Source organism: Spinacia oleracea, chromosome 3, assembly GCF_020520425.1.
Source record: "Spinacia oleracea cultivar Varoflay chromosome 3, BTI_SOV_V1, whole genome shotgun sequence".
Lineage (NCBI taxonomy): Eukaryota > Viridiplantae > Streptophyta > Magnoliopsida > Caryophyllales > Amaranthaceae > Spinacia > Spinacia oleracea.
The window spans coordinates 114,920,571-114,937,767 of NC_079489.1; the positions used below are offsets into that span (position 1 = coordinate 114,920,571).

Here is a 17,197-nt window from a genome sequence, read left to right on the forward strand (position 1 = left end):
AGCAGTGTTTGGTTTCATCATTAAACTCACCGCTTCAGGCTTAGTCGTCAACACATCTTTACCTAGTTTTTCCCAAGTGGACTATTTAATTTTATTGTATTAACACAATGTTTGTTCAGCCATAAGAAAGTTTGTTGACCTTAACCTAATAATCAAAAATCAAATAAATCAATCAGTCATTTCGCGAGCCTTTTACTTTTCTACTGGGATTAGTATTACAAATACATAGCACACAGAGTGCATAACATTTTCTATCTTGACGGGGGCCGGATTTATTTTTAAAAAAAAGTTTTATTCATAAAATTTACCGACGATTTATACAAATACCCATGTTATCTCCATTAAAAAAAACTGAAATGGAAAATTGAAAAGAAAATAAATAAATAAGAAATGTTTGTGCACAGCAAGTCAGCAACAAACGAAAGGAGAAAGGAGAGGAAGGAAAAAGGCAAACGGCAAAAAAAACAAGGCAAAACACTAAAATTTTGGGTGAAAAGGGATCGAACGCGGGTTGACCTGTTTCTAAGACCAATGCTCAACCACTACAACACACCTCAATTCATAGTCAGTAACTACTTTTATTAATTATATATCGACTTCCAGAATGTTGACAGGGGCCAGGTCCCCTTGGGCCCCAATGTAGCTTCGTCCTGCGTGACCATCAAAAAGAAACACAGACTACTGTAATTAATTTTGAGTTCTGGATTCCCTGTAACTGGCACCAAGGTTAGCTCCAACGCTCCAACTGTTTTGTTACCAAGCAGCGTACAAGAATTCTCAAATTTTGCCTCAGAATTCAAGTGATCAAGACAGCTGAGAGAATGAAGAATATTTCAAATGCAAGCGACTAACACACACTTTGATTAGCTGAACCACTCGAAAATCAGAGAGGAGATTGAAACTACCTAAATTTTCATCCCTGAATGGATGGCAACCACTCCACCAATAAGATTTTCATATTCTACCTTCTGAAAACCTGCTTCTGCAATCATTGATGCAAATATGTCCTGAAAAGGTGATCAAGGGAGACTTAGCAATGCAGAGACAAAGCAATAACAGTTAACAAAACTGAGTCTGACAGCTGCATAACAGAGTAACAGGCATGGCTACAAGGGCTGTATATTATTGGTTAAGTCACTTTTCTTGCATGTACCAGATTTGCCCACAAGTTTTGCATAACACAGCAACATTTACTCGTAGGTCTATGGTTCATATTTTAATGACCCTGCAACGTGATGGCTTCATGCTAATAAAACAAACTCGTCCAGATGCTTAAGAAATTCTAATTTTCAATGCACGATGTTAAGAGTGGAGATACTGGAAATCCTAGGCAAAGCTATAAAGATGCATTCCTGTGAGTTGTGACAAAACCTTCTGCAGATGGATAAGCAAATCACTCAAATTAATTTGCATATTTAATAAGTGACCATATAATTTTACAAAAAGACCTCGTTAGATGCCAGACAGGTAAGGGAAAATAAGGATTTTTCGTCATTTAACACCTTAAAAAACAAGCTTTGTAATTAAACACCTTAATTTTTATTATATTAGTTTACCTAACAAACCAAAAGAGTTAGAAATCGACACCTAACCAGCGGTTACTTATATTTTCTCTTCCATCCCTTCGATCTTCTAATCCTCCACCATCAATTTCACTCTTCCCAGTTACTGCTACTGCTATTATGTTGCTGTTTATACTATCTGCTGTTAATCCCTATTGTTGTTTATTCTGTTGTTGCTAAGTATTATGTTGCTGCTGTTGTTATTGTACTGCTACATTGAACAACATAAGAGCACCGACAAATGCATTATAGAGCATCAGATGATATGTAATAGCAACATTACTTAGGAAATAAGTTCAGTAAATGATATATAGACAATTTGTTTGAGAAATTGTATCTTTGAAGAGTGGAATTAATGGTGGATGATGAGGAAATCGAAGAGATAGAAGAAGAAACATAAGTAGTCGTTGGCTAGGGATCTACAAACGTTTTTCCTAATAGAAAACGTTAAGTGGTGTCGATTTCTTTTCTTTTTTTTTTTTCGGTTTTTTAAGGTGTTCAAATATAATAAACATTAAGTAAGGTGTTAAATTATAAAAATTGGTTTTTTTAAGGTGTTAAATGGCAAAAAATCCGGAAAATAATGTCAGATTAAACCAATTTTGCTTGTCTGAGTTTCTCTTTTTCTTTTTTCAACTTACAATTACTATGTACTTGTATAAGTTAGAGGGGACATCCAGGGTACATTACTACATTAAATCTAGCATGCCACTGGAGATTGGTCTAACCCAAAAGGAAACTTCCTTGACTCGCTCATGTAGCAATGGAAGGCTACAACGCTTGTAACCATGGTTGTTAAAATCATGATTTGAATCTTAGATTCTTATGACTCTCGATCCTAAAATACGCGACCGACTCAAATCTACGACAAACTTAAGTGTTGTCTATTGAAAATGGGTAAACAATTTACAAATTTTATGGTAGAATCTCTCTTCCGCAAATTCATAGAATCTTATAATTTTACGACTCGATTTTACAATCCGACTCTTACATGCCCTTCTGATTTTAAGTAGAATCGCATGTAATGCTGGTAAGTCTTAATAGCAGCTTGCTCAGGCTAAACTCATAAAACAGTGTTACATTTACAAATATCACTGCAGTTTTTAACATATCAATTGTTAAAAAAATTAAACTTTGACCACGAAGAATCAAACAGGATGAAACACAGCGGATTACAGAAAGTATACATGATATACACGATACTTATCCATGTATGGAACTGCAGATGCATTTGAAATATTTACATATTACCAAATTTTCAAATTGTCACTGCCTCATCACTGATTTGAGGAATCTTATCACCTATAATTCTTCCATAAACAACAAATTGATTCCAAAAAGACATAGGGATGAGACCCCGCTTGGCCGCTTCTAGGAAGGAAGCCATCAAAATCTCAACTAATGACAACACCTCAATGAAAACTCTCATCACTAATTTTAGTCTCAATGGTTAACACATGCTCATCAAGTTTGATACGCATATCATTCTTTTCCTTTTTTTAAGAACATTTTACTATACCTCATATATTTTTCACGCTTCTCCGATTATCAATCTTACTACTTTATCAACCTGCAAGACCCCTATAAATGCCAAGTTAGTTGGTCATAGTCTTGGAGGTGGTACCCAAGACCTAAATTGAAATTGTCTACATCATTACCCTTTGTGGCACCCCATAGAAAAATAAAAAGTAAAAAAATCTTGCAAGACTCCAATTCTTACAATGATTGATTACTCATTAATAGAGAGAAAAGGCAAACAAATACTCCTCCTTCATATTTCAACTGTTTAAAATATAGGATGGCAAGCTAATATCACCTGAGAAGGGAAGCGGCGAATACTTTCAACCAAATATTGGTAAGACTCTCTATCTCCTGCAACCACCTCTCCAACGGCTGGAATGACAAAAAACGAGTAGTAATCATACCTGCACAGAAGACGTGAACTTATTAATAATCATAATGGCATTATGAATGACAAATCATAACACTGATTTCTATTTTTTTTTAAAGGTGTGAAACATAAAACACGTTATTATTGATGAGCCTATTCCTGATCGTTGAGAATCAACCAGGTTAGTCTTTTTTGCTTCTTCCTTGTCTAAAATATTATTTTCTCACTGAGTATTTATTCCCTCTGTATTTTGAAAAGGATTTATGCTGAGCTCCATCCCCAGATTCCCGCTTTAATATGAATCCTTCAAGCAGTTCTCTGTAGCTACTGGATTGTCAGCCAATCCCAAGAAAATCTCACTACACCAGCTCAGGATCACAGTGAAGCTTAAACATATTTTAAGCTGTTTAATGTACAGAGAGGAGCTACCTTTGAGGTATATCTAGGGCTGCCCCTGTTTTCCACATATCTAGAGTAAGGCAGTGTCATCCATAAACTGATAGAGTAGGCCAAGAATCATATCCTGAACTTCAAGATATGTTTCACATTTAGCATAATGTTATACAACAACATCAAAATCATAGCCTTATTCCCAAAAGAATGGGGTCGGCTGAATGAACCAAGAGTAATTCTGGTGGTCAACCAAAAGGATCCTCCATTCGCTTCAACCGAGTGCTACATGTTCTTGCAAACCCATTCTACTCATGTCATTTTAACTCCCTCTCTCGAAGTCATCCTTGGACTCCCTAGACTCCTATTGAAATCTCCAATTTCCCAAGTCCTAAATTATACACCTTCCTTACAGAGTTACAGTGCATCCTTTGGTCGACATCACACTGCCAAACCAACGTAGCCAATTCTCCCTTATCTTATATCCAACTTTCCTTTGAATATCTACGTTCTTAATTCTATCCCTCAAGGGTGATCCCATAAATCCATCTCTTTCTGCTAAACCATCTTCTTAACATGCTCTTCCTAAATACCCAGCATTCTGATCTTTTGACTGACAGCAGAATGCTGCTAATCAAAGTGTAATATCTTGTCTGCAAACATTTGGGGCCAGGTTTACGTTCTTTGTTATGAAAATAAACAGCTTTTAATGCCAGTTCCCCTATATAGTAGACGTCATACGCTCATACCTTGTAGTATGCTATCTAAACTTTCAAAAGATTTAAATGTAATGAATTGCGGTTTTCACATCAGCGACCAAATGCCAGTCGGTAGGCTGTCAGTTAATAGATAAAAGTGAAATTTTTGGTTCAAAATTACCTTTTAATAACACTAGTGTTATGTGTGCCTCGAATCCTCCATGAAGACTGTTAGGTTGTTATAGTGAAAGAATTGACTTTAAATGGACATATCTCATGATCTACTCATTAGATTGAGTTGATTCAAGTTGGAGGTGAAAGCTTGGTTCAATAGCTTACCAACACATGGTCATAAGCTCATTTTGGATGGGAAATGAGGGAGTTATGACTATTTTATGAGAAGCAGGGGAGGTTCGGCCGAACCTGTTTGAGGTTCGACCAAACCTGCTGGAAGTTCGCCAGAACCTTTTGATGGTCCGACCGAACATGAAAAGAGTTAGTAGCTTGGAGATTTTGGAGGTTCGACCGAACATGTTTGAGGTTCGGCCAAACCTGCTGGAAGTTCGCCCGAACCTTTGATGGTTCGACCGAACAAAAAACAATCAGTAGCTTGGAGATTCTAGAGGTTCGGCCAAACTTTGGGTTGGTTCAGCCAAACCTGATCTTAGTTCGGCCGAACACGTTAAAGGTTCGAACGAACCCTACGGGTGAACTGTTTTCTTCTCCGCAAGCGTCAATCGACATGGCCTTTTCTTGTCCGTTAGATTGTTTTGATGTCTAACACTAAAAATACCAAATGTAATGAGATTTGCAGAATTAAGAGAGAGAAACACAAGTCAGATTGAAACCCTAGATCTAAGCATACATAGAATTCTCTCTTCTTCACCTTTGAGAATTCTTCTTTGTACTTTTTCCATTGAAAAGTAATATAAGCTCCAAACCCTCCCCCATGGTGGATGTAGCTCATTGAAGAGTGAACCACCTTAAATCTTTGTGTATGTTTTAATTTCTTCATTTGTTTCTTCTCATTATTCCAACATCAATTTGTCAAAAAAATCAACATTCAATCCCAAAAGGGTCCTTCATTCATAACAATTGGTATCAAGAGCTAAGGTTGTGTTTGGGTTGTTTGTTTGATTTCTTGGGGAGTATTGAATACTCATGTCGACAATGAAGTTGGATATTGAGAAGTTTGATAGGTCAATCAACTTTGGCCTTTGGCAATTGAAAATGAAAGCTATTTTGATACAAAATGGTGTGCACGAGGCTATTGAAGGGAAGGATAAAACCATGACGGATGAGAAGAGGGAGGAGATTGATTTGAAAGCTTTGTCGGCGATACAACTTTGCCTCTCGAATGAAGTATTGAGGGAAGTTGCCAAGGAGGAAACCGCCGATGATCTATGGTCGAAGTTGGAGGCTCTTTATATGGCTAAAAGTGTCACAAATCGTCTACTACTCAAGAGTAGAGTCTATGATCTTCGGCTTGAGGAAGGTAATTCTTTTAAGTGTTTAGATGAGTTCTTTTTGATTGTTATGGATTTTCAAAATATTGATGCTGTTTTAGATGATGAGGATCTTGCAATTAACTTGTGAGGTTCATTACCACCATCCTATAAACATTTTCGTGAAACTATCTTGTACGGTAGAGATGACTTGAGTATTTATGATGTTAGAGATGCTTTGACCCAAAGGACTTAATTGATAATCAATTAATTTCTAAATCATCAAATAACTCCAATGATAGCTTGTTTGTGAGGGGTAGAAATCATGAGAAGACTTCTACTAGTAGTGGTGATAATGAGGCAAAGAATAGGGGAAGGTCCAAGTCAAAGAAACTGAATCCTAACCGTAACAAGTCTTGCAATTATTGTCACAATAAAGGTCACATTAAGTCGGGATGTTAGAAGTGGCAAAAGAAACAATCGGGAGGTGATGGTAAGTCCATAAAGGGTAAAGAACCTCATGCTACCGCCGAGGAGAGCTATGTAGATACCGATAGTGATAGTGGCGCATTGGTTGCCACTCATGGAAGGATCAAGGGTAAGGATGAATGAATTTTGGATTAGGGTTGCTCGTTTCATATGACCCCCAACAAGGATCTCTTTAGCTCCTATGAGGAGTATAATGGAGGTAATGTCACCATGGGAAACAATGCAATGTGCAAGGTTATTGGAATTGGGACGGTAACCATTAAAATGTTTGATGGTATTGTAAGAACCTTAACTAAAGTTCGTCTTGTTCCGGAGCTAAAGAAGAATTTGATCTCTCTTGGAACTCTTGACACTAACGGTTGTAAGTGCAAAGCGGAAGGTGGAGTAATGAAGGTTGTGAAAGGTGCTCTTGTGTTGATGAAGGGTGCCAAAGTGCGTAGCTTGTACTCATTGCAAGGATCCACCATGGTAGGCTCGGCAAATGTTTCCACGGGTACTATGAGTGATAGAGAGACCAAGTTATGGCATTTGAGACTTGGCCATATGAGAGAGCATGGTATGTCAGAGCTTAGCAAGCAAGGTTGTTTTGAAAGCTTGAAGCTTGGAAGCCTTGGCTTTTGTGAGCATTGTGTGTTTGGTAAACACAAGAGGGTTATCTTTAAACCCGCGGTACACATCACGAAAGGGGGATACTTGAATACATCCATTCGGATTTGTGGGGTCCCCTCTAGAGTTCCTTCGATTGGTGGTTGTAATTATTTGCTCATTATGATTGATGACTTCTCTAGGAAGGTTTGGATGTTCTTTATAAAGCATAAAGATGATGTCTTTGATGTGTTCCATGATTGGAAGGCCATGATTGAAAAGAAGACCGAGAAAAAGATCAAAACCTTGAAGACCGATAATGGTCTAGAGTTTGTAGAGAAAAAGTTCTTGAAGTATTGTCTCAAGCATGGCATTGTGCGGCATCGAACTTGTGCGGGTAGACCTCAACAAAATGGGGTTGCGTAGCGAATGAATAGAACTCTCTTAGAAAGTGCTAGATGCATGCTTTCACAAGCAAATTTGGGGAAATCTTTTTGGGCGAAAGCCGTTGCAATGGCTTGTTACTTGGTGAATCGCTCTCCTCACTCGCTCTTAGGTTCAAGTCAACTCTTGAGGTATGGTACGGAAACCCCGTTGATTATTCTAGTTTGAGAGTATTTGGTTGACCGGCTTATATTCATGTTAGTGATGGTTTAGGAGTTAAAGGTTATAGAGTATGGTGTAGCCAATCTATAAGAGTCATAACTTCTAGAGATATTGTTTTTGATGAAAATTGTATGATTACTTCGGGAAAGGAGCTTTCTATTTGCAATGATGTAGGTTCACACCATGATACCGAGGAGGAGGTGGAGCTAGATGAGCATTCACATGAAGATGGTCCCTTATCAAGGAGACCTCGTGAAGCGACACCACAAGCTCAAAAGAAATCTATTTCCGAAGAAAGAGGAAAGAGATACATTGAGGAGCCTCCAAGTAGATACATTGAGGAGTGTGATTATGTCCAATATGCTCTCTCCGTTGCAAGTCAAGTGGAGACCGATAATGATGATCCTTGTTCATTCAAGAAAGCAATGTCTCTAAACGATACCGGCAAGTGGTTGATGGCCATGGAGCGAGAAATGGAGTCCTTGCACAAGAAGAATACTTGGAGCCTATGCATTGCACCGAAAGGCAAAAGAATTGTTGGGTGCAAGTGGGTGTATAAGAAGAAGGAAGTTACACCGGAATCAGGCGTTCCCGTCTACAAGTCAAGAGTTGTTGCAAGAGGTTTCACACAAATTGAAGGCGTTGACTTTCATGAAGTATTTTCTCCGGTTGTGAAACACTCATCCATAAGGGTGTTGCTTGCCTTGGTAGCTATGGAAGACTTGGAGTTACACCAACTTGATGTGAAGACCGCATTCCTCCATTGGGATTTGGAGGAGGAGATAGCAACCAGAAGGTTTTGAGAAAGGGAAGGAAAATCATGTGTGTCATCTTTTAAAGTCCTTGTATGGCTTGAAGCAATTTCCAATGCAATGGTATAAACGATTTGATTCGTTCATGTTGGCACATGATTTCACAAGGAGCTCTTATGATAGTTGTGTCTATTACAAAGAACTTGTGAGTGGTTCCTTCATGTACTTGCTCTTATATGTAGATGATATGTTGGTGGCTTGCAAGAATATGATTGAGATTGACAACTTGAAAAAGTTGTTGGCAAGTGAGTTTGATATGAAAGATCTTGGTGAAGCCAAGAAGATTCTTGGTATAGAGATCATCTGTCATAGGAATGCGGGTGTTTTGTATCTTAGTCAAAGGAGATACATGAAGAAGGTGCTTGAGCACTTCTCTATGGTGCATGCAAAACCCGTTTCCACTCCATTGAGTTCTCACTTTAAGCTCTCAAATGAGCTTAGTCCTCAATCCAAGGAAGAAGAAAAGTCTATGGCTCACATTCCCATACGCTAGTGCGGTTGGAAGTGTTATGTATGCTGTTGTGGGAACTTTGTTGGTGTTGACGTGTCACCCTTTCCACGGAGGTATCAAGTATGCGATGGCACGATCTTCCTACAACCTGCAAAACAAGAATATTCCCGTATAAATATTCCCTCCGATGCTTAAGTAAGTATTTGCTGGAGAGGGAAAGTAATGTCTAGAGAGAGAAATAGGGAAAGTTTAGAGAGAAGGCAGAGCTATGTTGCTTTGTAATGTGTAATCTATTGAGGAGAAAGAAAACATGCCCCCTTTTTACCTGAAAAATGGGTGTATTTGTAAGGCTTTAAACAAGGGGAAACCCTAGTGGAGAAAGCCTATGATTGGTTGATCATTCTTGGAATGACAAGTGTCACATCAGATGTGATACATAGTATTTGTTGGGCCTTGGGCCAATTAATAAGTGATTACTCTACTATGTTTGGAAAACGTGTAAGAGTAGTATTGAATGTGGCAAGTGCCACATTGGCAAGACAACTTGATTGTTCGCTGATTTGGCATTATGGAGGACACGTGTCAAGCTATCATTGGGACACGATGTCCAGCTTTTTTGCCACATCATTTTCCCCTCAAAGGGGGTTTTATCTTTTTACAAGGTAAATCGCCTTTGAAAATATCCCGAGTGACTCAACTAGTCCCTGGGAGGCATAAGACGTATACTGAGAAGTATCACGTCATAAGTTGTGGCGAGTTAAGGCACAATACAGTTTTTAACAAGAAGTATTGGTGGACATTCGATGTCAAGGATGTGTACGAATAGGTTTTGAGTTCCTTCATGGAAAATATTCAAGTTTATTTGATGTTGTTGAGTCAATCAGTGTTGTGTGACGTCACTAATGGTGATGGTAGACTATGTTTTCCCCAGTTGGAGTCTTAACGGCATTGTTGATGTTGTTAGATATGTTAGGCAACGAGCCTAAAGTATGTGTGCCTCAATTGAGGTGTCTGCGGCATTGTTAATGCCGTTAGATAAGTTAGGCGGCGAGCCTAAAGTAAGTGTGCCCCAACTGGGGTCTTAGCGGCATTGTTGATGCCGTTAGATAAGTTAGGCGGCGACCCCCTTTGACCCCAGGTTGGGGCACACATACTTTAAGCTCGCCGGCTAACTTATCTAACGGCATTAACAATGCCGCAGACACCTCAATTGAGGCACACGTACTTTAGGCTCGTTGCCTAACATATGTAACAACATCAACAATGTCGTTAAGACTCCAATTGGGGAAAACATAGTCTACCATCACCATTAGTGACGTCACACAACACTGATTGATTGACTCTCGTCAATCAACAACATCAAATAAACTTGAATATTTTCCATGAAGGAACTCAAAACCTGTTCGTACACATCCTTGACATCGAATGTTCACCAATACTTCTTGTTAAAAACTATGTTGTGCCTTAACTCGCCACAACTTATGACGTGATACCTCTCAGTATACATCTTATGCCTCCCAGGGACTAGTTGAGTCACTCAGGATATTTTCAAAGGCGATTTACCTTGTAAAAAGATAAGACCCCTTTGAGGGGCAAATGATGTGGCAAAAAATAGTTGGATAGCTTGACACGTGTCCTCTATAATGCCAAATCAGCGAACAATCAAGTTGTCTTGCCAATGTGGCACCATTCAGTACTACTCTTACACGTTTTCCAAACATAGTAGAGTAATCACTTATTAATTGGCCCAAGGCCCAACAAATACTATGTATCACATCTGATGTGACACTTGTCATTCCAAGAATGATCAGCCAATCATAGGCTTTCTCCATTAGGGTTTCCCCTAGTTTAAAGCCTTATAAAAATTTTCAAGGAAAAAGGGGGCAGGTTTTCTTTCTCCTCAATAGATTACACATTACAAAGCAACATAGCTCTGCCTTCTCCCTAAACTTTCCCTATTTTCTCTCTCTCTAGACATTACTTTCCCTCTCCGGCAAATACTTAAGCATCGGAGGGAATATTTCTACGGGAATATTCTCGTTTTGCAGGTTGTAGGAAGATCGTGCCATCGCATACTTGATACCTCCGTGGAAAGGGTGACACGTCAGCACCAACAAAGTTCCCACAACATATGCCATGGTGTGTTCAAGACCGGATATAGCTCATGTGGTGAGCATGGTTAGTCGGTATATGTCAAGACCAGGAAAGGTCCATTGGGAAGCCGTGAAGTAGTTGACCTCAAATGTTTACCTTGAGTTTGGTAGAAATGCAAACGGATTTGAAGGCTTTTATGATCCGGATTATGGATGTGATTTGGATAACCAGAAATCTACTTCCAGTCATATCTTTACTTTGGGTGGTACGGCCGTGAGTTGGCAATCAACGCTACAAGATGTTGTAGCTCTTTCAACTACGGAGGCCGAGTTTATGGCCATTACCGAAGCATTCAAAGATGTAAAGTGGCTCAAGGGTCTGGTGGGAGAGTTTAGTCCATGTTCAAGTTTGGTGTCCGTGTTTTGTGATAGTCAAAGTGTAATACATTTGGCTAAGAATCAAAACACATTCTACAAGAGAACCAAGCACATTGACATCAAGTACAACTTCGTTCGAGATGTGATAGCTAAGAAAGAATTGCTCTTGAAGAAGATTGGTACAGAGGAGAATCCCGCAAACATGTTGACAAAGCCTTTGACGACAACTAAGTTCACCTTGTGTGTGGACTTAGTTGGTCTTTCTCTAGGGTCGATGTAAGCCCATAAGGGGTTGGTGGAAGTGTGTTTGGAGCATAGTTTCGTATCACATTATGAGGAAGTGTGGAGGATTCAATTCAAGGTGGAGAATTGTTACGTGTGCCTCGAATCCTCCATGAAGGATGTTAGGTTGTTATAGTGAAAGAATTGACTTCGAATGGACATATTTCATAATCTACTCATTATATTGAGTTGATTCAAGTTGGAGGTGAAAGCTTGGTTCAATAGCTTTCCAACACATGGTCATAAGCTCATTTTGGATGGGAAACGAGGAAGTTATGACTATTTTACGGGAAGTTGTCCTAAAGTATGGGAGGCTCGACCAAACCTGCCGGAAGTTCGGCCAAACCCGAACCCTTTGATGGTTCAACCGAACATGAAAAGAGTTCGTAGCTTGGAGATTTTGGAGGTTCGACCGAACATGTTTGAGGTTCGGCCAAACCTGCTGGAAGTTCGCCCGAACCCTTTGATGGTTTGACCGAACAAGAAAAAAATCAGTAGCTTAGAGATTCTGGAGGTTCAGGACGTGGCCTTTTCTTGTCCATTAGATTGTTTTTATGTCTAACACTATAATTACCAAATGTAATGAGATTTTTAGAATCAAGAGAGAGAAACACAAGTGAGATTGAAACCCTAGATCTAAGCATACATAGAATTCTCTAGTCTTCACCTTTGAGAATTCCTTTTTGTAATCTTTTTCCATTGAAGAGTAATACAAGCTTCAAACCCTCCCACGTGGTGGATGTAGCTCATTGAAGAGTGAACCACCTTAAATCTTTGTGTGTGTTTTAATTTCTTTATTTATTTCTTCTCATTATTCCAACATCAAATTTGTCAAACAAATCAACATTCAATCCCAAAAGGATCCTTCATTCATAACAACTAGAAATAAATACCTTACATAATTTTTATTAAGATACAACCTTACAGGCCTTTTTCATTAAAAAACACTGCCTTTAAATGTTGAAGCATAAACTTCCCAAACAACACATGTGATTGTCCCACATTGATAAAGCTGAAAGAGTTAATCACTTTATAAGGCAAAGGGGTGCTTCCCTTATCGCCATATGGTTTTAAATCCGTATTTGGCGGAGTAGGTGAACGTACTCGTGAAGGAAATGATCTTTACATGGAAATGAAAGAATCCGGAGTTATCAATGAACAAAATATCGCAGAATCAAAGGTGGCTTTAGTTTATGGGCAAATGAATGAACCGCCAGGAGCGCGTATGAGAGTTGGGTTGACTGCCCTAACTATGGCGGAATATTTCTCCTTGGACTTGTGATGTGGACTCTTTCTCTTGATGGCGGGTCAAAGCTCGTATTTAACATGGTATCAGAGTCAGCCCCACGACTAGGACCTTGGACCTTGGACCGTTAATACTCTGAGCGAAATTGAAAATGGCCCATTGGGGGGGGGGGGGGGAGTGTCGAAAAAAAAACAACCTCTAGAGGGGAGTGTTGAAGGGGCTAATCCCCTTATCGTTGTATGAGTTTAAGGTAGAACCTCCTTGGACTTGTGAAATGGACTCTCTCTATTGATGACGGGTGCGACCCCTTATTTAACATTAAACTTAAATAAGATTTGAATTGACCCACAATAGATCATCAAACTGTTACACCTTTAGCTCCCTTTGGACCAAGTTTCACCAATTCCTTTCTCATCGCATGTAAGCTCCGTCGCAACACAAGCCAAGTGGCAGCACAAATCATCTTTTCAATCACTCGCCACGGAATTCCTCCACAAATCACTTGCAGGTGCACTAGGCCTTTTCAAAACCTGCTCATCCCTTTTGCTCACACAACAAGAAAACACCTAGTATATATATTGTCATTGCCCATTAGTGACGGCTGAAGAGTTCCAGATTTAGGCAGCAGATCTAGTCTGAACCGCTCCACTTAATATTTTTGCACACACGTAAATAAGAAAGCAAGAACTTGTTTCTCGTCAAACCATATCACTAGAACGAATCTACAATTCTACAAGTCTTTCAATTTACTAAACAAAATGCAAAGAACTTTGAGATGCAAATCTTTGCTGAGGGCCAAGTTGTTGCCCACCCATCCTTTATTATTTTCAGGGAATACGAGGCACAAAAATGCCAATCCAATATTTTTTTGTGGAAGGGAGTGAGACATACAGAAAATATTGCTTGATGTTTCCAGAGATCCAATTTTTTCAGCTGTTCAAGTAACATGACTTACCCAAGTCAGCATACTACCAGTTTGCACTTTTTTTACGATAAAGAAACTTGCTATGTATGAATGGCACACAGAGAATACAGACACAGTGTGCTCAGAGCAGAGAAAAAAGTACTTAAATTTCCCTTCTTACAGCAACTGTTAGAAGCCTCAACCTCCTAAGCCCACGAAGATGACAAATATACAAATTCTATTCACATAACACTAATTAAAATGGTTCCCAAGAACTGTGCAACTCATTCTAACACAAGACACCACAGAATCACCAAATAAGGCATTACACCACCACAACTTCTCCTTTTCCCTTCTAAAACACACAAAACGAACTTGCAACCGCTCAAAACAGTATGAGGGAAAATGTATAACACTGACGTGAGAGAAGATTGACAGGAAAGGGAAGCGGGGGAAGTGAAGAATAAGGGGAGACCTACTATTGTATTGATAATAAACAGAGAGAAAAATCACAAGTAAATTCGCAATACTCTGATAAATTTCCCCTCTTTCACCTCATAATCTATTCCTTACAAAATTGAGACTCCCTTTCTCTCTCCATAACTAACTACTCATGCATCAAATGCTCCAAAACAGATTCATCCTTGTGCTAGCTGAATAACCCTTCCGTTAATGTGCCTGGATTATACGAGGTACGTATGGGGCTGCTTGGGCTAATGTAGTACTGAACGTAAAAAGTAAAAACCCAAGGGCTCCTCGTACATACAAATATTACTTGCCATCTCAATATGATGGAAGTCATGCAAGCAAGACTCACTATAGACATGACACGACACGTGCACATATCTGGCAAATAGCCAACCCAGGTCTTCTCCTTTGGAGCATATATTTAGTGTTAACAATCATTCCGTTTTCTATCACTACTGCTTTACTAAAAGGACATAACAATCATTCCGTTTTCTATCTCGTCAAAGGCATGCAAAATGCCTTCCTTATACCTAGGCATTTAACAATATGGTTTACCTTCGCAACAATTGTAACATAACAAGCCAATTAAGGAAGTTACCACCGATCACAATCAGAAACCTAAGGCCCGTGATGCATGAAGAAGGGAGCAGTCCCAAGCATTACATCCAAAAAAATATGGCGACAAAGACGGTAAGAACATGGCAGCAAGAATTGCATTTACTATTCTCAGGCAGATAATAAGTCAAAAGGTCAAAATATGCTCACAATTGCTTGAAAACTGGAGTCTCAACATGACTTAATTCAAGACAAACAAATCGCCCTCCTCGTCTAAGTACCCTGGTAGATAAACATAGAAAAGCTAACTTAGGAGCAAGTTGAGTAAAGTACACAAATGGACATTTCAAATTTGAAAAAAAAAAAAGAAAGAAAGGAAAAATATATGCAAAATCCAAAAGGTCCAATCAAGAAACGTCAAGTTTCCTAAAGAAGACCCTTTGCATGAACCATGCAGTAAACATCATACATCATATTACATTGCTGCTTATGCTAACAAATTCAAGGTAATCTCAGTTCTACGAACACCCAATCATACAAGTATCCAATGAAACATTTGAATTAAAATGGTAGCAGAAGGAAATTTCTACAACCGTGAAAAAAAATCCATACTTTATTGTGGACCTAGGGCTGAGCAAAACTATCTGATTATCCGAAAATCCGACAAACCGATCCATGTATGATCTAATTTTTTCGATATATGATCCGAATAAGGATTTTTGTCCATTTCCGATGGAGCCAAAGATTCCTTTGTTCTTTTGGTTGTGGGATGTAATGGACTAAATCAAAATGGCTCTTAAATCTTAATACCTCTTCGCTTCCTTTCCATGAAGTAGAAGATGGTCGTCCCGGTATTGCTTTTGGGTCAATTGGAAACAACCTCTCTGTAATTTCCAGGGGTAAGGTTGCGTACGTCCGACCCCCCCTTACCCCGCTTCTTGCGGGAGCCTCTTTGAGGCAATGGGGTAATGATAATGATAATGATGATCCGAATCTGGATTTCTATTCAGATACCAGATCCGAATTTTGATTCTGGATCAGATACCTGATCCGAATTTTCAGACATCGGATACCAATTCAGATATCAAATTTTGAATTTTCGGTATCAAAGTATTTTGGATCAGTTACAGAAGAGTTTTACCCCCCCCCCCCCCCCCTCCCACTTGTGACTTGCAGAGTTACCCTATTAATGAAGCCCACCTAATGAGTACTAACTTGCCCAGCCAAATCCCACGCTTCTTCACTCATTATCCCACATTCCCACCCACATCTTCTACTTCTCTTTCTCTCTCCTATATTTTAGACAATCAAGAGATTAAAAACCCCACATGCTTACCCATCGTCTCACCTACCCCTTCCTGTAAGTGTTATACTTATCCAACAAAATCAATCCACAACAACCGCACCTATATGCAACCAGATTTTCACCAAGATCACGAAGAAATTTCATCGAATATATAGATCTGTGTTTTTTCTAATTTTATTTTCTTCTTGTTTGTAAAATTATTAGATCTTAGATTTTTATTTAATCTGTTCTAGGTAGTTGTTCTTGCGTTTTGATTTAGCTCTATCATTAGATCTGATAGACTGATTTTCAAATATCTATATTTATTTATTTTATTCAAATACCCATGTAGATGCAAATTAATTTTATGGATTACCCTCTCTGTTGACATCAAATTTATTCATTCCCTTTATTCTTTTTTTAAAAAAAACAGCCGCTAAACAGAAGGAAAAACGAAAAACCAAAAAAGCACGAAAAGAAGGAATACTGGATCTCAAATATTCCAGTAATATCAAATCCGGAAAATTTTGGTATCAGATAATGGATATCCGAAGTTTTCAGATTGGGTTCGTACTTCGGATATTAAATAATAGAAATTTCGGATACCGATATCCGATCCATGCTTAGTATCATGTAGAACCCATAATTTTCCACTTTAATATACTTATTCAGTTTCACTAAAATTATAACACTTGCCATTTTGTGATGTTTGAAAAAAGAATGCAACATTTATTTTGGGAAGGTTATTAAAATTCAAACACATGTTATGTTCTTACTTAAACAAATAATGAATATCACTTAAACAATCAATCAAGTTAAGAAAAACCATCCCGTGTCCCTCATGTCCCTACCATACCACCACCCTCACCTCCATCCCCACCACCCCTCAACACCACCAAATCCCGTCGACAACCACAACCTCTCACTGCCACACTATTGCAAACACTATTTACTCGGGCTCAAGTACTTGTGAGTCTTCTCGGCTAAATTATGAAAATTTTACATGATTTTTGCCCAAAATGAAGAGTTGGAGTGTCCATGCCCCTATTGGAATGTC

The 17,197-nt window shown here is 38.8% G+C and overlaps 1 protein-coding gene across 5 annotated transcripts in view; it reads right to left on the reverse strand.

Annotated features, from left to right (window-relative positions):
- Window positions 1-271: 271 nt before the first annotated feature.
- LOC110785675 (2-methoxy-6-polyprenyl-1,4-benzoquinol methylase, mitochondrial) overlaps window positions 272-17,197 on the reverse strand; it is a 28,850-nt gene continuing 11,924 nt past the window's right edge. Inside the window, exons 6-10 of one of the 5 annotated variants that reach the window (XR_008930910.1) lie at window positions 15,066-15,137; window positions 3,379-3,487; window positions 3,082-3,143; window positions 906-1,007; window positions 272-745 (exon numbers count right to left, since the gene is read on the reverse strand). Coding sequence is in view for 3 of the 5 variants with exons in the window: in XM_021990157.2 (XP_021845849.2) it covers window positions 906-1,007; window positions 3,379-3,487; window positions 15,066-15,137 (283 nt within the window). In the remaining 2 variants the exon portion in view is untranslated. Of the gene's footprint in view, window positions 814-905; window positions 1,008-3,081; window positions 3,144-3,378; window positions 3,488-15,065; window positions 15,138-17,197 lie in introns of all 5 variants that reach the window. The other 4 variants (XR_008930911.1, XM_021990157.2, XM_021990158.2 and 1 more) reach the window with 4 other exon arrangements.